This window comes from Pomacea canaliculata, linkage group LG1, assembly GCF_003073045.1.
Source record: "Pomacea canaliculata isolate SZHN2017 linkage group LG1, ASM307304v1, whole genome shotgun sequence".
NCBI classification, from domain to species: Eukaryota; Metazoa; Mollusca; class Gastropoda; order Architaenioglossa; family Ampullariidae; genus Pomacea; species Pomacea canaliculata.
Genome location: NC_037590.1, coordinates 29,506,994 through 29,529,532, shown reverse-complemented (window position 1 = coordinate 29,529,532; position 22,539 = coordinate 29,506,994). Strand labels below are relative to the sequence as shown.

The 22,539-nt window shown below is 38.2% G+C and overlaps 1 protein-coding gene across 1 annotated transcript in view; it reads left to right on the top strand.

The window, feature by feature from the left end:
* Positions 1-19,358, top strand: part of LOC112565934 (cGMP-dependent protein kinase 1-like) — a 57,841-nt gene extending 38,483 nt beyond the window's left edge. Inside the window, 15 exon segments of the mRNA XM_025241838.1 lie at positions 2,994-3,057; positions 5,326-5,403; positions 6,070-6,118; positions 6,121-6,163; positions 6,610-6,678; positions 7,564-7,641; positions 8,571-8,585; positions 12,329-12,449; positions 12,759-12,898; positions 13,444-13,533; positions 13,900-14,041; positions 14,176-14,391; positions 15,365-15,498; positions 16,322-16,388; positions 17,352-19,358. Coding sequence (XP_025097623.1) covers positions 2,994-3,057; positions 5,326-5,403; positions 6,070-6,118; positions 6,121-6,163; positions 6,610-6,678; positions 7,564-7,641; positions 8,571-8,585; positions 12,329-12,449; positions 12,759-12,898; positions 13,444-13,533; positions 13,900-14,041; positions 14,176-14,391; positions 15,365-15,498; positions 16,322-16,388; positions 17,352-17,447 — 1,402 coding nt within the window. The 3' untranslated portion in view covers positions 17,448-19,358.
* The last annotated feature ends 3,181 nt before the right edge of the window (positions 19,359-22,539 follow it).

The following is a 22,539-nucleotide window of genomic DNA, read 5'->3' as shown; positions in this document are numbered from 1 at the left end:
ATAGCGTAAGTGCAAGGGTACTTGGGCATTCGTTATTACACGTGCTTATACCTCTTTTTATAACGGCTGCTGTACAGAGAAAAAAAGAGAATGGGTAGAACAGCTTACACTGGGAAGAGGACTCCTTCTGGTCAGGAAATGTATGTGCGTTTTACTGTTCTTTAGAATTACGTAATGATCATGAAATGCACTCATCTGTAGGCAGAGAACAATGAGAAAGGAAATTCTTTGCACGTGGAAGTCCCGAGGCGCCCTCGCGTCCGGAGAACTCGCTGGAGCATAAACACTTGAGCACCGCAGTTCGTTTACAGAGTTCTGTGCAGACACTGAAATCTCCAGAGTTTAAGCTAGTGTCAGAAACGTTTAAAAACTTTTCGTATGAATGCTGCATCTGAAGAAGAGAATATTGATTCTTCAGGGAATAGACAAAGAAAAACAAATGACGTGTTAAACCCATTCCATAATACTTTCCTTTCTTCAAAAACGAAAAATGAAACCACTGGATCACGAAGTTCTAAAAAAGTTTACTTTTCTGATTGTCGTATTCGCATTTTGTTCAGTTTTTAGCTTTTGTGAAACAAATTTACCGTCTGCGCGTGTCGAGCATTTTCTTAGCCTCCATTTTCACTACAGTCTTCCATTAGTAGTTTAGGTCTCTCACAGTTACCCCAACAACTGGGCAGATATTGATGTCAGCAAGTGCAGCTATACCATAATGAAGGAGATTAGTGTTTGGCAGCAACTAAGGCTATATCACGGCCTTAAAGTCGGCCAGGTACACAGATGCTTTATACAAAGAATAGTATGCCCGAGACAAGATGTGAACCCTTGAACCCGATCCTCGTTGTCTTGGTGACCAAGAACTACCATATGATAAGGATTGGTGCGTTTGTAACAACAACAGCAACAACAACAACAACTTCTGTTGTGACGAAGACATTACATCACATAGACCACCAGCTCTCCTAGTGAGTCACAGAGCTACAGTCATAATTTTTTTCTGAGATGCCAGGCACTACCTGTGCCTTTGTCTGGTACCCTGCATGCATAGGTCGTCACAAATGCTTGTTAGTTTTCCGCATGCGAATATTAGACCGTCAAGACTGCATCTCAACATCAGTCTCAAAGCTCAGTTCAACTCAGTTCGTCATTTTTGAAGTACCTGTTTTGCTGTCATCAATATTCTAAGACATCTGCGTTTCTCAAATAATCCAGATGTTTGAAGAAGCCTCAGGCTTCTGGTCGCTGTAAGGAAGAAAAGGCAGCAACTGCCGGAGACGTATTTTAGAGAAGGTTACATAGATGTAAACTGACATTAATGAAGTTCTGTTCCTTACCATATTCTGATGAAAGTGCCTGCTGAGTGAAGATTGATATTGGGTCCTTTGAAATGCTTGCGTGTTTGCTCGGCTCCGCTTAATGATACCTTGCTTGAAGGACGGAGACTGAAGAACGTTTCCTTGGAAAGCCGGTCCTTCTCGTAGACTTCCTCTTGTGCATTTAACGATGACTATTTCTGCAGTCGATGCTCAGACCTACTATTAGTTGAGGCCAAATGACACAGTAGCAGTGTTATCGGGCTTTCTGTTCTATTGACAAGAGCTGTGTTTCAGCACCAAGAGTACAACTGTTGTACCTTTTAAAGACATCAAGAAACATACAAGTTTGCCTTTGAAAGTTGACGCTGTTCTTTTGATGTTTATTGGGGGTGAGAGTGGGGTAGGGAGGTATGTAGGAAAGCTAATACAGGGTCTTAGATTTTTTTTTTTTAGTTTTGAATATTATTTTTAAACTGACCTGCTTTTACTTGTATGAGAATGTTAGCTGGCTTACTTCCTGCTCAAAGTCTTTGTTGATTGTTTTCCTTTTCTTGTAGTAAGAGCACGAGTGTAACTGCAGTGTAATCAAGAACCTGTGCGCTTTAGGTTTGCAATCTATATTTTCCACACTTTTCGGACTTCGTTAATCACAGGCGGACAATACCTATACTCTCCGTTTTCTTCGCGCAATCCTTTTGTAAGAAATCTCAACCTAAACGCAAATTTCTCTAATTGTTCACAAGATGATGCTGCACTTCCTGCACTCTTTCTAGCCTTCCTTAACGTGGTCGTACTCTTCCCTTAACAGCGAAGAAAGTGGACCAGTCAGCTCTGTTATTGACAAATTGGCCCAAGGAAGGACTCCTCGTGAAGAGACTGGTCGTAATGAATACTATTTCCAGAACCAGTTAATTTGGACTTACTTGACAGCCGATACAAGAAGACGGTCAGATCGGAAGATGATCCATTCGGACATGCTGACACTTGGCGCAGTGAAGTGGAAAAAGTCAGGCAGCAGCACGAGGGTCGGGAGTCCGAGGCAAAAGCTGGCCGCGTAAAACTTGCCTTGAATAAGCCTGACACAATGACTACCAGACATCGACAGGCCAAGCAGGTTCGGGAGTAGAAGGAATTCCATACGCTTTACTTAACACGAAGAGAAAATGAAAGCAGACTGCTCATGCTGTGACCGCAGAGATGCAGTCTTCTGTCATGAGATGTGAAACATTTTTTCAAATAGTTTTGTAATCATTTTGGTCTGATGCGTCTTCAATTTTATGTAAGAAAACTTGTTAACCAGAACGGTTCTACGCCAGTTCCGTAAACGGATTACGACGGAAGACAAACACTTGATTGTCCTCAAGAAGAAATCATTAAATTTCCAATTTAACGTCGCAGTAAACAACCAGATAAATAAATAGCAAGAAACGTACTTTTTATGCTTGATAATTAATCGATATACAGCATGGGCTACAGAGCAACAACAATCAGCACGTCCGACATAGGGATATTCAAATCCACAGAATATCTTACACCACACCTTTTGCTATTCCCACATGTTACATGTTACTACATCTACATAAATAGAACTTACACTTTACTTTTATTGTTGAAATATAGACATTAAAATTAAGGAAAGAGTTCTATCATTTAAACTGTTCATCCTATCTGCAGTGTACCTTTGCTCAAAGATCTACCCAACGAAAAACTGGGAAAAATAGCTGACGTTCTGGAAATAGTAAGTTTGCCAACATTTTGTACTTTGCTGTTTTTTCCACTTTCTTCAACAAATACATAAAAGGATAGACACATGGATGTAACACAAATGTACGTTTACAGCATACAATACTAAATTATAGGTGCTGTAATATTTGCAGTGGTATTTACATGTTGTTTATATGCATTGAATATATGTTATACCTAAATTCTTAAGATTTATTCGTTGTAATTATCGTTATCAATCAGAAAACACTCGAGGATAAAAGCGAATATAATTGTTTGTCTGACCATAATATGATTATCTGTATAGCATTTGTCTTCTACTACTAACAAACTTCAGGCAGTCTTGGCAGCGGGCGCATGTGGGACTCGTACAACTTACTGGTCGGGTTCTGCGAGCTCTGTAGTTACTTTCTTATCAGTAGGTTTTTAATATCCGATGAACCAGCATAAGAAGGGCAATGTGCTTTCCTTGGCGAGCTGCCTGAAAAAAAAATTCGCATGGCAAACGTGTGCTCTTTTTTTGCCTTTGTTGGGGAAGGAGTGAAATCGGAACGCCTTAATTTGATCCTGCGCGCTGCGCTGCATGAAGAATGTCTCAGGTAATAAGAAGCTCATACCGCCGAATTGTATAGGGTAGAATCGGGGTCTCGGAGCGACTAAGGTCGCAACTGCCACAAGGATGGACGACCTGGCCCTGCGGAGCAGCCGGTGGATATGCATTTTGTCACTTATCAAGATTAATCTCTGGTGTCTGGAGAATGGAGGTGGGGACTAAAGCAGAGGTTTTCACGGTGCGTATATTATGTGACTATCGAGTCACCACGAGAGTTGTACCAGCGAGTCGAGAAATGGGATTCGCCTTCCTGGGTCGTCGCGCAAGTTCCTCCTGATAAAGGAGTTCATTATGGTGTTACTTTCTTTTTCTCTAGTTTGATCCTCAGCTCAATCTCTAGGCACAGTATAAAACTTCATATCGAGGGCCAATCTTTGCCTCCTCGCTTGTCTAATCCGGCACCTTCTGATTTGTACGGCCAACAGGAATATACGGTCCCTGTAGGCAGTCAGAAAACATCTCTCTCACACACACACACTTTCCTTCTGTCTCCATCTCTCTTTCCTGTCTAGAAGATCCATTGCCAGCACTATTTCCAACTTGATGTTTGTTTTGTGTTAAAAAGTGTTTTTGGTGTGTGGTATCTGAATTGCTTCTCGGTTTTGGTCTACACTCGCCACACAAATAATAACTGAAATCGACAATCCGAACCAAAACTGTTAAAACAAATAAATTATGAATAATATCCCAGCAAAGGCAGCCTGGGGATGCCTCCCTACACTCCACACACAAACACAAAACACAAATGGTCATAAAAATGCTAACATTCAAGATCGCCACAGATACACCACGTTCTCGAAACTTTTTTTTCATTTCCGCCCAGTGTCAGATTGATAGAACGTTCAGGTCTGAAGAAGGGAGAAGCCCCGCGTCTTGGTCAGGAAATGACAGTCACTCCGCTGGCGTCAGGGCTGTCATCAGAGGCGATCAGGGAGATCTGGTTTGGCCATGTCAGGCTGAAGGTACACCCAACTGGTCATGCTGACGATGCATGTGGAGCAGGCAAGGGCGCGAAGGACAGCGTGGCGGGGCTTAGCCAGCAGCTGTATCGATCTTCTCCCTTGATTGGTAGCATGCCCAGCCTCGCTCTGCCAGGCCACACTCCCGCATCATCTGTGCAAAACTCTTCTCATTTAAGTCGGGAAATCGTGGTGTGCTCAGTGCAATTGCGGTCAAAATCTGGGCTATTCATGAATGCCAAGATAATGATTACTTCTCTGGACGATAAATAAAGATACCGTATCCCATGTTTTACTCACGAGGCTGTAGATATCTGAAGTGCATGAATTAATTTTGCGTCTTGCGTTTCGCGGCTGCCATGATCTCGCCTGCGACTAACATTGACATTCTAACACTTGTAATTACAGAAATAAAGCAACACATATTACTAGAACAGACAAAGGTACTGAGTGCGCATACATACAAATACTACTACGATTCCAACTCTGTGCGTACTCATTATAGAGTTTACCTCTGCCGATGGCATGGCATAGTGTCCAGTGAAAGGACCCTCTTCAGCTTTCCTGCACTCACTTTTCACATGTTAAAATCATTGTAGACCTGTCGATATGTTGTCGTTCCACAAGGACTACCTTATTTTATTTCTGAGGCCAGATGCTGATTTTTGATCACATGTTAGTTTCTTTAACGGACATTTTCATCTGTGAACAGGACTTCTTCCATGAAGGGGAATACATTATTCGCGAAGGCTGCACTGGTGACTCTTTTTTTATAATCAACAAAGGAGAGGTCAGTGAGCGCTAAGATTTAACACTTTCTAAATACATCTGTTCAGTAAATAAATATACAGTAGTGCCGTTCCTTGATAATCTGGCTAGCAGGTTTGTTAGCTGAAGTATCGTTGCATTGTATGAATTTTTTTTTTGAAAAAAATCGTTTGCAACCGCAGCTATGACGTTACGAAGACGAGGCATTTGTATCCGCCAGCCTGCTGCTTAAATAATATCGACACGGACACTGTCAAAACCTACTTCATCATATCTCTGGATCCCTCCACCCGCTTTTCCGCAGCATTCTTTCTTCGCTGTAATATTTGTATAACACATACATTGATGATAGCATTGCGCTTGCGGTGTCTATAAAATATGGCCACCGAAACACAGTAATACCTAAATCTAGTTTCGTTAGAGATGATGGTTTGCCTACATTAATATGAAGTGTTCCTCCCTAAAAATAAATAAAAACAATAGAGAAGTTAGTGTCATTTTCAGTTACATTTGTTTCACCTGTATGTTCTAGGAAATATATATTTAACTCCCGTTACCATCGTTGTACACATCTTTATTTACATCTTGTACACATCTTATACATTTTCTGTTCGCCAGTAGCATTCAAAATCCATTACTTAAATCATGGCTATTCCTGTAAAAGTCATCATCATCATTATCATTACAGGTCAAGGTCGTCCAAACCGTTGCCAGTTCTCCTGTACCACAGGAAATACGAAACTGCAGAAAGGAGACTACTTTGGCGAAAAAGCACTTTTAAGGCAAGTCAAAGTGATGGTAGGTGTTGAGTAAGATTTGTTTTTCCTGTTCGGCAAGCTCGATCGAAGATCTGCAGCTGATTCGTTTCTCAGCTATCGCTGCAAGGTGATGCTCATCTGATAGATCAGCAGACACCTTGTATAATTTGAAAAAGGAATTTTCATTTCTTTTTGATTGATGGGGTATTGCAACTTATAATTTAAATAATATGAGAGAGAGAGAGTATGGGGGAGGTACATAAACTGAACTGAAAGGGAGACTAGGCGAAAAAAAATACCACCGTTATTTATTGATCATCTGTTATGACATAAACTGTAGACGTGTAACATGAAACCTTTTATAATCTTTGCTGTAGCGTATCAGTGCATTCATGCTGCTTTGTTGCCTGAAAATTGTTATCTCAGTGACTGTAAAAGTGGTATTAACTTGTCTGCTTCCCTTTTTCCAGCGATGACCGACGAACTGCAAGCTGTATAGCACTACCTCCCGGCGTGGAGTGCCTCACGATAGACAGAGAGTAAGTGGTGTCAGTCTATCACTAGATTGCCAGAGACAGGTCAGCCCGATCGACAAAGAATGGTTCTATGAAATAGATGATACTGTGTAACATTCACTTTATATTAATACGTTCTTTTTTTCGTCTGGGGCGAACTGTGTAATTTGTTTATTGTTATTAGTCGTTGTTGTTGCCACTATGATAATGAGGATCAAGATAGGAAGGAGACAGATGTTAATCAAGGGGTTTTAGCAGATTGCTCTCTTGATGGTCAATGCTCTGTGAAAAAGTGCATTGAGATATGTACATTAAATGACGAGTGTTGATGATTGTTAACCATAGAAAGGGGAGGTGGCTTATGCCTTGTCGTGCACCACAATCAGAAGAGGTCGAGGAGAATAAGAGATTAATCCTTCCTGTCGTCATTTTCCTCGTTCATCTTTCTATCCTTTCACCCTCCAGTCCCCTAGACTAGTTATCATCACTATCTACACATTAATAAATCCAGTTTCATTTAGCACAGGATAAACTGGTGACAAATCGGATAGTTATTCCACGTGCTATGTCTTCTGATCGGCTCAAAATAGGATTTGAGTAGTTTTTGTTTCGGGGTCAATGTTGCTTGATTTTTTTTTCTTTCTGTTAATTTCATAGTGTCCATTCGCTCTACTGTTTCCTTTCTTCTGTGCCACGCGATTAGAGTTGTATCTGAATCTGATTCCTTCTTTAAGGTACTTGCGCCAGTCTGTTTTAATTACTACCACCTCTCTTTTTTTTTTGTGTGAAGTTTTTAAAGCTTTCTCCATAGATTGCTAGCGCTGTAACTGAAGTTTTACACTTTTCGAATTAAATACCAGCTTAGGATCAACGTAACTGGCTTTCACTTTCTGCATAATGTGTTTGCAGGTCTTTCAACCAACTGATAGGTGATTTGAATGAACTCAGAAACAAGGATTATGGCGATAGAGCTCGCGGCGCACAAAGGTAAGTAAAGCTCATCTACTCGTTTGATTTGTTAAAACGTCTTTTCAGGTGTAATGCTGCATATCCCTACACGAGAACAATGTCTAGTGTCAACCTCACATACATGTTTGCCAGTGATTGTCTATTTTTACTTTTTTGTTTGTTATATGAGAGTGAATCCGAATACGGGTGTAAACATATGTTCATGTATAACGGCTACACATTACTTAAGACTAGCGTAGTATACACGAATTTCGACTGCTGATGTATGACAAAAAAACCGAATTGTAGCTTGTCTGCGACAAAGCAGGTTCCCATTTGAGCGTAGAACGTGTGAGAGAGGATGCTACACTGCGCGGGGAAAAGTCGACATGAAACTAAGATTTAGTCTGTCAAAGGACTGAACTGCCAAATATTTTTGTTTCTAGCTCTAGAAATGTACACTTCCCGATTTAAACTTTCAAAAAAGACTAAATCTTGTTGATGTGGAAGTTGTCGTTGACCTTTTATCGTTCTATCGCACTCGTTATTAAAGTACGAGATAAAAAAAACTCCAGAGCTGGGTTTCGTGAACCTTCACGTTCTCCACGAATAAATTGCACCGTAAATTTCCCATGGTGAAACGGACACTTTTCTGATACTAATACTCATCTAATTCACTCAGTTAGCAATCTGGACTCTAAATGTTATAGAGCTGTTCATTGGAATTAACTTATTTCCTACTATATATTTATTTCTTAATTACGGAGTGTCGTTCTTTACTTTATGTTTTTATCATTCTTCTTTTGTTATATTCCAGTGGCTATCTCTCAAAGTATGCTTAATTTCTTTTCGCGTCATTGAGTTTCGCCTTTAAACAGAGTATTCTTCGAATTATTTTATTGATTAAAATTATCAGCTTTGAGATTGCACATAGAAATATGTAACATGCCTTTCCTTCCCTTTTGCAGTTTCTTGAGTGCAAAGTATAACATCCTTTTTTGCCGTTTCATTATTAGTATTAACAACTATAACAAAAACAGCTTTAGTCAAGATGTGATTTTCTGCTGCTTTCTTTTGATGTCTTACCTTTAAGGACCACAAATAAGTACATATATATTAACAAAACTAAAAACTGTAATTGTGAAACTTATATAATTATTAAGACTGTTAGCGTGGCGTTCAGTTCGCTGGCTTGTGGAGAACAGCATGCACGTAGAGAGTTGTCTGAGAGGTTACTATTATGCCTGTGGCCGACTATTGTGAATGTGGACGTCATCATTAAAACTAACTAAAGATTGCATGTCACTAACATTTTTCCAGCAGGATTATTCAGATCATTATTCTTTTTCTTCAGTATTTAAGCCTGAAGAACGAAGCCTTTATATTTCTTGACAAAGATGTTGGCTGGAAAGCACTTATTATATTTGCACTATTGCAGTCAGCAATGGAACGTTATCTATTTAGTATCCGTCAGATATTTTTACAAGTTAATTCTTGATTTTAGATTGTTTCTGGCCAATAGCATGTGAAAAGGTGACTGTTAAAAATGTTGATAATTTATATCTTATGAACAATTAAAGCAAGAATCGGTTAACGTGTCTGTGCTAATTTCAGGTCACAAAAACCAGTAGCTGAAAGAGTTCCTCGTGTGAGAAACGTACGGACAACAGAGAACCGGTATTTTGTAGGAAACACCAGTGGAGATGTGTGCAAAATAATACATTCTCTATAGGGAGCCTTAGTAATTAACTACCTGTTCTTTAAAGCTACGAAACTTAAAATAGTTCAAACATCAGTGGATTGCGCAGTTTTGGCCTTCATTTTACTTGCTGTTAAAATGTTTCTCTTTTCGCATAGCAAGCAATTATATAGTTGTTGTTGTATGTGTGCTTGCTTGTGTATACTTACCATTGTAGACAGCTTCTGATGTAAAATCATCTCTAAATTGCTAGTTCCCAGTTTTTCAATTTAAGCTGAAAACGCAATGTTTAATCAGATTTGGGTTTCGGTTTTCATACTATAGGATCCGTTCACTAGGTGTACATTCATGTAAGAGGATATATTTATATTTTTAATTGTTAAGTCTTCTCCGTTAAGACTCATTCTAGCTATTATTGGTGGGAACTATATTTGATTTGAAGAAAAGCAGAGTATTATTAGATTAGTCATCTAACAGACTCCTAGTTCCTTTCACTTCACTTCTGTATTTCTCTTGCCACCTTATTAGTTATTGCTGGCTTTGTAGCTATTCTTCATTCTGTTGGTTTATTTGCGTCCGTCGTAGCAAACACGATTAAACGAAACCCATACCTGCGATTGGTTAATGCCAGTGAAGGTCCTTAATTACGATAAATAAAATAAATTCTTAAAGATACTCTTCGTGAACCGGATGTTATCATTTGTCGATTCTGAAGTTCTCCCCCCCCCCCTCTCTTCTTTGTACATTTCCCAGTGATTCTTGAATTCGTTTTGGTGCCTTTGATTGAAGCGTTAGTCAACTTCACGACTTGGAAGAAAGGGGTAAATTAATGTTCGAAGACATGAGGGAAAAGGAAGAAGGTGAGCTTGTCGATAACGAGTATCACTGAAGAAAGACCTGTCGCGCCTAGTGTTTGTCCTGTCTTGGGCTACGAACGCAATGTGAAGTTTCACTTGCTGCTAGTAGCCATTAAGGGCACTTGTCTCAGGGATCAGTCGTTACCCTACGACATGTACAACAGCTGTCTGTTACACCATGCACCTTCTTGTGACTGAGTAGGGAGAACGAAGAGAGCCTGACAGACATAAATGCAGCTCCATGTACTTGAAAAAGTAGAAGGCTGAAAGAGTCGTTGACAAGAGCTTTTCTACAGATTGAGAGGCGCGGGCACTACCTAAAGAGCAGTGACGTGGGAGTGAGCTGTGCTCGCAGAAGTCTCACACCAGGAATCATGCAACCATGCAGTCGCTTGATCCCGGTACGCGAGCACGATTATAGTCATCGATCATGTTCAATTGTCATTATCGCATCTACTCTTGTTAACCGTCCTCCTAGCTCTACTACCCCATACCCACTGCACATCTTTTTTAATTCTTACATAGCATTGCCTCAGACAAGTTTATTTAAGTGCCAGCAAAACGTTGGTGATCTACAGTACTTCAATGCACAGTTCATGACACATTTTGAAGGCGCTTATTGGTTGCATGAGCTTCAGCAAAATGGGAGTATAGGGTACAGCTGCCTGTCTGAAGTGTCATAAAGAAGTGATGAGAAGTGGGACCTAAGATTGTTTCAGAAATGAATCGCAAATGGTAGAACTTAGATGATCATTGCAGACATCAGTTGTCTATACATCGAAGATAACGACTCCAGTTTTGTGCCTTGCAGAATGATCACTGGTTTCAGTAATTATATGATAACTACATGCATGAAGGGAGGAGACCCGGCAGAGTCAGGGGATAGGGGTGGGGAGACTAAATGCGACAAAAGAGATGCGAACAAAACTATGGACAGTACCATTGCTAACACTTCTGTAGATGTCTAGGATCTGTATTGGGGGAAATGAGGAACCATTAGCATCGTTTCACAACATTACTGTCTAGCTCCCATGTGAGTCCCTCTCAGCTTTTTTACCCCTGCACAAAATGGTTCATGCATTTTTTCTAGCTAGCAGACAACTTAGCAACGCTCCCCAAATGGTAGATGTAAAGACAAATGTATTTACATCATCTATCAGTCTGGAGCCTGAGAAAGACTTCGTTCTGTGACTGCTATACATCTCATGCATGACTTGCATGAATATTGTCAAAACATACAAGTATATATTCTGGTCGGCACTGTGTTTACACTGGAGTATTGTAAGAAACAGATCATCTTCATAATTCTTGTCTGAAATTTAAGAATACAAAGGCCACCTTCAATACTTATGATCGACCTGTCCGACAGATGTTATATACTTGCTTGGCTGTCTCACAAATAGTGTGCTTTAGCCAATGATTAATTAGTGTGTGCTTCAAGACCTCACATTTTAGTCCTTTGAGGCTTTCACTTACCCTACAGGTACTCACATGTATACCTGAGCATTGTGGATGTACTTTGCATAGTGTTCAAGTAAATGGACATGAACATCCACAGATGTTCTGCTATCAGTAGTATTCTTAAACACTGAGGATCCTCAGAGTAACACTTAATGTTTGTTTTTAATAAGTCTTTTATGTTATTATTTATAGTTATACTATTCAGCAGGTAATGTTTCCACTACTTATAGATGTGTGTATGTATAGATGGGTGGAAGTATAATAAACATACCTATAAATATAATTATGGTCGTGTCCCTTTGGTAAGAGAATATGCATGACAACCATATTATTCTTAAGTTCCAATTCCATGAAAATATCCATTTGCCTATACGTTACTGTTGTTTTCATAATGACCACAAATCATTGGCATTAAAGATGTCATGTCATATCTAGTTACATTTTAACAGATTTCAGAACACCATTAACAAGTGACGAAATCTGAATAATTAAAAATGACCAAAGCTATTATTATTACCTTTCTAAAAAGAAAACTGTAGGTTTGATTTTTAATAACATTTCTCAACAATAGCAGAAATCAAATAATGGGAGAGTGGAAGCTAAGTTTCACAGGGAATTTTTTTAAGTTGCTTCCTTAAATACAAAATAGCAATGAGATATCCAGAATCATTGCATCTTCTTTTATTATAAAAATTATGATGATCAACAGAGTGAGCAGTGATCTTCAGGCACAGTCCAGTGCCATTAGCAAAGAGTTTGAAAACATTACTCTACATGATCTTGAGCTTGTGGCAACGCTTGGTGTGGGTGGTTTTGGAAGAGTTGAGCTGGTAAGTGATAGATAAGAGAACAACCATTTTCTTATTTATTTCCATGCATTCTGCCTGTCTTCATGAAATTATTAACATTATACTCAATTTATACTGGAAAACATTGTAACCTGAATAAGAGACTAACACAATTCCAAACAATATTTCAAAATAAAAATGTTAGGAATGCATGTAAACCTTACAAACAAAACTTTGCAAAGAATTAATAGAAAAGGCTGTCTAATTTTCTTTAAATTTGCATGAAATAAAATGCATTTCATTCACTTACACCTATAGACAAAACCATAATGAGCTACTTTGTTGCTTTAGGTGCAACTGACTCATGACAAGAATCGGACATATGCTCTAAAGTGTATGAAGAAGAAACATATTGTGGATACCCGTCAGCAAGAGCATGTCTTCTCAGAGAAGACCATCATGCTGGAGGCCAAAACACCTTTTGTTGTCAGGTAAGGCGCTGTGTCTTGCAGCACACCATAGGAGATGCTGAGCAAGGGACTCATGATTAGACATAAGAATATGTCAAACCAGTAGATCAGACCTATGCAAATGTTGTGGGTCCAGATTGTGCATGCTGCACCATGGGGTAAACACTTGCATGCTTCAGTTTCTGTCATTAAGACACTAAATTTGGGTTTCTTTTTTTTCATATGTAGAGAGATGTTGTGTGAGATCAAAATACAGAACAAGTGAATGTCAAAAGTTTTGAAATGTTCTAAGTTTCATGTATTTGTTGTATTTAGAGTTATTTGAATCTTGGTAGCACTAAAACAGGCAAATTCATCAGTTTCTTAATATGAAATGGCTCCACTGTTGCACAGCTTAGAGGATCAAAATTTGAAGCATATGAAATGTGCAGTGGACAGATAATTGGATATGTGATTAAGTTAAGATCAACTCCTTTTTTGTTTTTGTGTGCATTTAGAAGTAAACTAGAAAGCTGTTTGATAGATTACACTCAAAACTGTTTTATGCTAGCATTGTTGAACTGCAGGCTGTACAAGACATTCAAGGACAGAAAATATGTCTACATGTTGATGGAGCTGTGCCTAGGTGGAGAACTCTGGACCATTCTCCGAGACAAGTGAGCCAGACCCCTTGCAGAAACACGACCAGCCCACCATAATTATTATTCCAGCTGTTGGCAAGCAACAACAAAGCAGCCAGCCATATTTTGTGCCATCCTGTTAGAAACAGATTAAGTATAGTTAGGTCGAATTAAGATTAAAAAATTCTTCTGAATCCTTATGTTGAAATACCTGTTTCAATATTTCCTCATATGTACCATTTAATAATAATGGTGCCATGTGCCATGCATGTAAATAATAGATATGTAGGTAGAAATATATGAATTAGTGGTTAATCAAATAACATAGATGTGGTTCCAGCTGGTTTAGTCATTTACAATTTGCTAAAGATTTGTTCATATATCTTTTCAAACTTTGCATAGGAGCTGTTTTGATGACTTGACAGCAAGGTTCTGTGTAGGCTGTGTCCTGGAGGCCTTCCATTACTTGCATTCCAAAGGCATCATCTACAGAGACCTCAAACCTGAGAACCTGCTGGTGGACAGTGAAGGTTTCATCAAACTGGTCTGTATATGAACAAGATTTTATAATTAGATTTCTTGAGTTTGCATATTATTTGTTAGCGGGCATTTGAACAACCACAAAGTGGTGTGAACGAAACAAGACTGTGGTGCTGAGTATTTGATTTTTTAAAACAGGTTGACTTTGGTTTTGCAAAGAAAATTGGAGTTGGAAGGAAAACCTGGACATTCTGTGGAACCCCAGAATATGTTTCTCCTGAGGTCATCCTGAACAAGGGTCATGACCATTCAGCAGACTATTGGTCTCTTGGAATCCTGATGTATGAACTGCTAACTGGCACCCCACCATTCACAGGTGCAGACCCAATGAAGACCTACAACATAATTCTCAAGGTTGGACAGCACTGCTTAGCAGCTGAATTAACATATTACCTGTTACTTAGGGACAGATTAGTGGTATGCCCTATACTCCACAATGTAAACTTTTGTAATTCACCATGGTAGTCTCTATATAAACAGTCTTGGAAACGGTTTTCCAGTACGCTTGCCACAAGACATTGCTGCCATTGCTTACTATTTTCCATAAATTTTGGTCTGTTGAGCTCACCTGTATATATGAACCGCACCCACTACATTTTTTCAAAAATCTCTATTCACAGATAAGCCACACTGGTTTATAAGCCAAAAATATACACAGCATTTTCAATGGTCAGGTCGGTTACCTTTGAAAGCTGCATTATAGATATTTCATCTCAAATTTGGCATGATGAGAGTGTGTGCTTGAGCAAAAGATTTAAATGCTTCAATTATATGCAGCTTTGATCGAAAAATGTAAATAGTTAACACTATAGCAAAATGAAGAATTAACACATTAACACGGAGCTCATCTAAAAATTAATTGGAAATTAACCTGCAAACAAGCTGCATCCACAAACAAGCTGGACAGGGTTGAAAACTGGGAAAAAAAGTCGCAGCTTATAATCTGAAATTTGTAGTAATGGAAAAAAGGCAGGTCAAATTGTCTGCCATCATCACCTATACAAACTTAGCCACAGAAAAAAATGCAGAGAATTTAGTCATAGGGATAACTATACTGATTTAATGCCAGTTTTTATCTCAAGGTGCTTACTTCAATAAAACAAGTAACTTTTAAACATTTTTTAGAGTGAAAAGCTTGAGATTTGCATTTTATTGTAACCAATATAACTAATTGGATTTTATTGAAATTAATATGATTTGCATCTGCATAAAGAACAAAGGCAACTTTAGCTATTTCTGATGTTTTCCCCATAATTTAACTAGGAACAACACTTTTAGCTATTAACTATTGATTTAATTATGATTGATCTGTTATCCGCTGTCTTAGGGTATTGATGCAATAGAGTTTCCCAAAAAGATTTCGCGCACTGCAAGCCTCTTGATAAAAAAACTGTGCCGGGATAACCCTGCTGAACGACTTGGCTATGGGAAGAATGGCATCATCGATATTAAGAAAAACAAGTGAGTCAGTTTTTAGTTGTACTATACTATTTTTCGACACAAAATCCCATTTTTTGTGCAAATTTAACCTTTTCTAAGTGATAGACCATGTAATCTTCATTTCTTTCTTATCTGCTTTTTCTCGACATTTCATATCTGTGCATCAAAACATGTAAACAGCTCCTGATGATATAGTGTGTTTTGTGCCATCTTGCTCAATGTACTTCGTAGATCTGTCACGTTCACTAATGCTTCCTTGGTGTCATGATGCCCTTTTGCCCCGCAGAAGTTTATTCAAAACACTAGTGTTGAAAAAACTTTTCTCCACCTTACCTTGACTGCATATCTTGATTCTATACTTTAATGCTGAGTATATTTGTTGCTCTGTTTCAGTCCATGAATGTATATGCTTTGTTTAGTTTAAGTCGATCTTTGTGTTATTTGTGTATGTTGTTCTTTTGTAAACCCACTGAGCTACTTTTACAACTGGGAAATGCCCAAGAAGTCTGATGATAATGATGACTCTTTCTTTTAATTTAGAAACATGTTTTTGCTTGGAGATGGTTTGCAGCTATAGAAATTATATAGAACATTGTCGATTAATATTGACAGGATTATTTTGTTTTCAGAAGCTTTGGAGTTTTGGTTTTTTTGTGTGGGTGGGTGGGTTGGTGGAGGGTCTCAGAACTCTAAAGGATACAAAAGTAAGATAAGAAATATTAGAGATGGAAGAAGGAATGGAATAAAACAGACCAGATAGTTCAGAAACAATCATTACACTTTAACTTCACCTATTTTTAGTCCCTTACTGTTCTCTGGGTATTAATATTATTTCTTATTGCAGATGGTTTCAAGGATTTGACTGGGATGGTCTGATCAACAGAACAATCATACCTCCCATTGTTCCCAAGGTAATACTTTTACTAGGGCAGGCAATTGTAAAAACATTTCAGAATGAAAATGTAAATAGCTGGATTTGTTGTGAATCACAAACAAGCTGTCAGCAATGTATGAAAATCAATAACCCTGTATAGTTTATTTAGGTTAAGAACTAGATATAGAAACTACCTTCCCTCTGTTAGCCTGATCCCTCAAAAGTTTGAGTGCCACCTGCCTTGAGAATGGTCCGGTGGCGCAACGGTTAGCGCCTGTCACCAATACAGTGAAGGTTGGCTGCCCTGAGTTCATTTCTCGTCTGGGGCACGCTGTTCTTTCTCTGCACGTGACATCTGTTTACAGGGCTGGCTGCCTTGCCGTAATATAGCCTCAGTTGCTGGCACGGCGTAAAACACCAATTCCGTCTGCTGCCACTCTGCCTTACTCCAAAATCACTAATGCAGATTTATACAAGACTGGAGCCGTTTGCTAACTGGTGTCATGACACCCAAATACTTTAATTGTTCCAGCTCCATATGCATAATAACCAAGACCACTAGAGCCCCTCGATCTGTGTCTGCAGCTTTTTCACACCTAAATTATTTCTTCTTATTTTTATCCACTTCTTTTAAAAAAGAAAAAAAAAACCTATTGATGTCACAGCTACCTCACCACAACCACATTCTTGTGGCTCTTACATATTTAAATTGTAATCAAAAGCAAAAGAATTATGTGACAAAACTGTAAATCTGACAGCTTTTTTCTTTAAAGATCACTGTGAAAATCTATTTTATAACTACATTTTCAAAATCAAATCTGTCTTCGAGGTCATAAATAAGCCAATGTTTTGACCGGTCTACACTTGTTTAGTCCATGTCATTACTTTTTATTTCCATTTTTTTCTTTTAAAATGATATAGATCAGGGTACATATATGATATAGATACATTTTTTAAAAATGACCTCTTCAACTTGCTTATTAACTCTTTTCTTTTTCAGGTCAAAGGTCCTGCAGACTTCAGCAATTTTGACAGTTACCCATTAGACAAAGATATTCCTCCAGATGAGACATCTGGATGGGATCATGATTTCTAATTTCTTTTTTTTTTTTTTTTTTTTTGTAAACTTCACAACAGAACTTGTGTAGCAGCTTAGTTTCACACTGCAAGCTTTTGGAGGAGTCTTTCACCTGCAAAATCTCCTGAAGCAACAGCTGTGGTCTTCTGTATTTCCACACAAACTTGCAACTCCTACTCAGGAAGACATTTGTCATGCACAGCTTATCATGTGGGCAATGTCGCACAGCAGTTGTGTTTGTGTAGGGTTGTAAATACATAATGAGGAGTCACTGAGAACTGCTTCCTCCTCCTCTCCCCTATTTTCTGCTACCAGAAGTGACACCATTTCAACTGTGCATTCAAAATAATATTACATCTTAATGTTGACTCTCTGCAAGATGGCTATATATGCTTATTTAAAAATATAAAGAAGGATTTCTTTTTTGGTCATTGAGAACTGTTTGCAAGACTTGCTAAGGTCGGTTGTGATATGGATTTCTGTCTACTGCCAGCCATCTGACTGCCAAAAACAAACATAAAGACCTGGAGCTCAATCACGTCATACCTGTGACTTAGCTCTGTTTACATGCTTGTGCTCCAAGATGAAAACTACTTCAGCACAAATGATCTGCTGCTATGTGTCTGCAAGACAGCTCTGATTATGATGTCATAGGCAAGGTGAACATGTTAAAATGCCAAATAATAGCTGTATTATGCATATTTGTCACATGGCTACACTATGTTCATTTTCATGATGATAAAGCTTGTCATAAATCTCTCACATGTAATTTCTTGTACAGAAATGAAAATTGATCTGAGAATGTTTTGTGAAATAGCATTACTAGTTAAACGGCTACTTAAATAAGCAGGCAGCTGTAGAGACAGATGAAAAGGCAAGCAGCAGTATTAATGCTCACTAGAAGCAGATTTTAAAGACCTGTTTAAAGGCAATATACCAATAACTTTGTGAGAACTAATTTTAACTCCAGGCTGCTTTTCTCATCAGATCTGAGGCACTATACTATATAAAGACCACGGGACAAACTGCAAGATCAAAGTAGATATTTGTAAAATTTGTCGCAAGTGGTCCAGATGCTTTCAGACAAGAGTCTGAATACAGCTTCAAAGTTTCAATAAGAAAATTGTTTTTTTAATGAGGACATAGTGGAGCAATGCTGTTACAACGCTGTCCTGCAGTCCAGTAAAATGTATTAGCTGTTTCAATATCATTAGTGAAGTTTTCTTTGTGCTGGCACACATTCTGCAATTTTGTGATCCAGCCAGTATTCTGCAATGGAGCTGCATCGAAAGCATTATAAGTTAATCTGATGGTGAACGAGTAAGAGATGGTGCCTATGTGGGTAAGCGCAGAGTGTGTGTGTATGCACGTGTTGTATATAAGTGCATGCATGGACGTATATCTGAACATTGTGCACATTATGTGCATGCACTTTTACATAAATGTATCCATGCATGTGTAAAATGTGTGAGAAAAAGAGAAATATCTTTCTTGTGCACTTTTCGTTGCAACTTTGCATCTGTTATAATTTGTATTTATGGTTAGCATATGTGATACCAAGGATGCTTCCCTGTTGACACTTCTACAACTTCTACAGTGTTACTGTTGAATTTTTAAAATACTGAATTATTTTGAGTATAGTTCCATTAAAATGTGAAACATATATATACATATTTGTTTCTTTCCACTACAGTTCTCAAAATAGATGACTCAATTCTGCACAATGTGAAAATATCAATGTAGTTTATTTGCTTTAATTTTCAGCCATTTCTACATTCTTCTATAGCAAAAATCACAGCTTTCAGCTAGTGGAGTTAACTGCACATAAAAGAAAATCATATGGACTATAGATTCAATGCCAATGAGTTTCTTATGTTTTAATGCTCAGGAATTTTATATTATTTAAAATTAAAGAATAAAGTCAAAGTACTTTAGTGAAACATTAATTTATTTTGAGTGAAAGTGCCATCATTATATCAACAGCTGCAGAAAAAATGTAGTAAAAAGTATTTTATATGTTTGAATAGATTCCTGAATATAGTTAGATGGTCTTTTTCCAGACCATTCACAATGTTTTGTTTTTGGAAATACACTGAGGGATTCAACGTTTGGGATTGATGGGACTTGATAGGAAGAAACAAACTTAACTCTCACTTCTGAAATGAAATATTAAGAATATTCTGTATAGCATATTATAAAAACAATGAAATATAGGCAGTTCAATTTCTCACTCATGATCATCCATTAATTTTCTGAAAGCCTTTTATAATTCAACTGCATGAAAACAGAATAAAACAGATCATTTATGAAAATATAATATGTACTGAAAAATGCAGGGGAAAAGAATATGCTTGTATGCAATTTTCTCATTTCTAACTAAAAAATATTTGAAACTACTGAAGTGGTGGAGAAAAAAATCTATTGTTCACGTGAAACATCTATATAGCCCGGAGTCAGAACCAGTATCTACCAAGATTAACTTTCTCTAACTCTTGGTGTGAACATTCTGGGATCTCATTTAAATGTTCAACAGATTCTAGATTTTGAGATACCTGAAACCCTTAATTTTGCAAACATTTCTCAAAGCCGATACAATGACCGATACGAAAAACTAATTAAAACAACCACTCTTTTAAATATTAATAATGATAATAAATGGGCTTATTTAGTGCATATGACTGGTTTACAGCAGGTGCTATGTACTTTACACACACTGCACCCTCTTTTATCTGTCTTTCTAGAACGATAAAAAAGAAAAAAGAAATGTTAAATACAGCACCACACTCATACAATTACATATTCCCACTGGAATGTGTAAAAGTGCACCCACTGCCCCAAAAATAAAACAGTAGCACTTTACGGATTTCAAAATTCCACGCTGTGAATAAAGTCCATTGTTCTGGAAAACCAAACTTTCACTCCCAGCACTCTTAACCTGATCTTGACACATCATTGTAACAACATGTACTCTAGTAGCACAGGAAAACTGGGGACATCTGGCTCCTATGTGTGGGGGCATGCGGCATTTCCAAGTGAGACAGCCCAAAGTGTAAAAGGGCTTTCACTGGGACCTTTGCTTTACCTCCGAATGCAATGCAAGGTCCCAGTGTTACCCAAACATATATGTGAAACCCCATGAGGTGATTCTTGGATTAAATATACATGTTTTCTAGGTATATCCCAAATGTTTTTTGGGTATATTCTGGATGTTCCCTAGATATGTTATTATTATTTTATGTGATTTGGGGTTATCCTTTTTTCAAACAATTTTAAAATGATGAATGTGCCGATAAAAAAAAGAATGCCTTATAGAAGCCGAAATGAAGTGCATTATGTCAGCCCAAAAAGATGCTACAAATGCAAAAATAGAATTTTGCCATTTACTGAAGTTTATTGAGAACATATACGCTTGGAAGCCCCGATACACCAATGTGATGCTCCCAGCACATTTTTGTCGTTCTTCCTTTGAAACTTCCACATCACTCCAAACATTACCAGTAGGTTCTTGGCAGCATTGTAAAAAAGATAGCATGTTGTCAGTGAAGAAATCCAGACCACAGTTTGAAAAAAGGTTCCACATGAAGTAATTTTCTGGAGTGCAACTGTCCTCTGTGTCAACTGTTGTGTCATCAGGAAATTTTTGTTTTGTTTTGTTTTCTTATTCATTCATCCATGCATATACTGTACAAGGAGGCACCCACGTCAGAGCTGACAACATTTTTGCTCCAATACACACTTGTCTCGCAAACAAATTAGGTCTTCAATGAGACTTTGTGCATTTTGAACTTCAGCATCAAGTGTGGCGTTTCTGGCTCGTTGAATAGTGCTTCTAAATCGAGTTTGAGGACTTTCAACCAAATAAAGGATGTAAGAATTCAATGCACTAGAAAGAATTTGAATATGTATGGATTCAATAGCACAGGCTCAGCTGTAAGACTCAACTCGTGTCCGAATTCAAGAACCTTTAACCTGGAGGGCGTACTGCAAATGGTTTCATGCTGGCTACCCTAGCTGACCAATGTGTATTAGATAAGAAGAGCAGAGAACAGTCAATGGCGTCTGTCAAATTTTTCTTCTAAATATATTGCACAGTTCTGGATAACATTCAGCAGCACAAACCCCACACAGTTTGAGAGAAGGATAAGCACAAGGAGAGTATATTGCTAAAGGACTATCTATGAGTAAAAGAGTTTGCACATCCTTGCCAATATACCATCACATTTTTGTGAAACTTCCACACCATGAGAGAATGAATGTATTGCATATTGCTGCCATTGTCAAAGCTTTGCTCATGACAGTTTGACAATGATGCGTGGTGCTTTCTAAGTTTATGGTGAATAAACTTTGCTTTTATTTCTTTGTTTTGTCCAGTTTTCTTGTTACAGTCAACAAATTCTAGAAATCTTTCTTGCACCTCAGTGCACATATTTTAGCATAGAATAAGGGAACATGGGACAAATGACTCTGTTCGCAGTCTGGTCACCACTCTGGTTAGGAACCTCAACTGCGCTACCGTCAAGCAGTGAAACTGGTTTGGTTCACTGGCTAACTTGCTAATACAGCACTTTATAAATTCATTCTGGCTGTCAGAGGAAAGGAAATAAACTTCCAGCCTCTGACGATCTTTTAGAGACGTCTTCACTTTAAGTAATCGCCAAGAATTAATCAACAGAACAAGAAACTGCCCTTCAATGGGTCCCCAATATCTTGTTGGCCAACCCTCTTTCCTCAGGGAACAGATCAACATGTATAATTTTTCAGTTTTCACTTCTGATGCTCTGTATCAGCAGATTTTCCATTCTGGTGTCACAAGAAAAATTTTCTTAGCTGATGCCACTGGACATAACAATTTTTATGGCTGACACTGCAGCTAGCTAACAAATCAGATAATAGAAACGAAACAAACAAAAGAAAACCCCTCCGGCGGTGGAAATGTTATAAAACACACATGCAAGTAAATACTTCCACAGACAAATGGAACTATAATGGGTGGGCTTAATTATAAACACGACAGAAGACCCCCACCCCCCCACCTAGCTCTTAGTCGCAACACTAAGTCACAGGTTCAAACAGCCGTCCATTGTCCCTTAATATCACTTCAGTGGCCAGC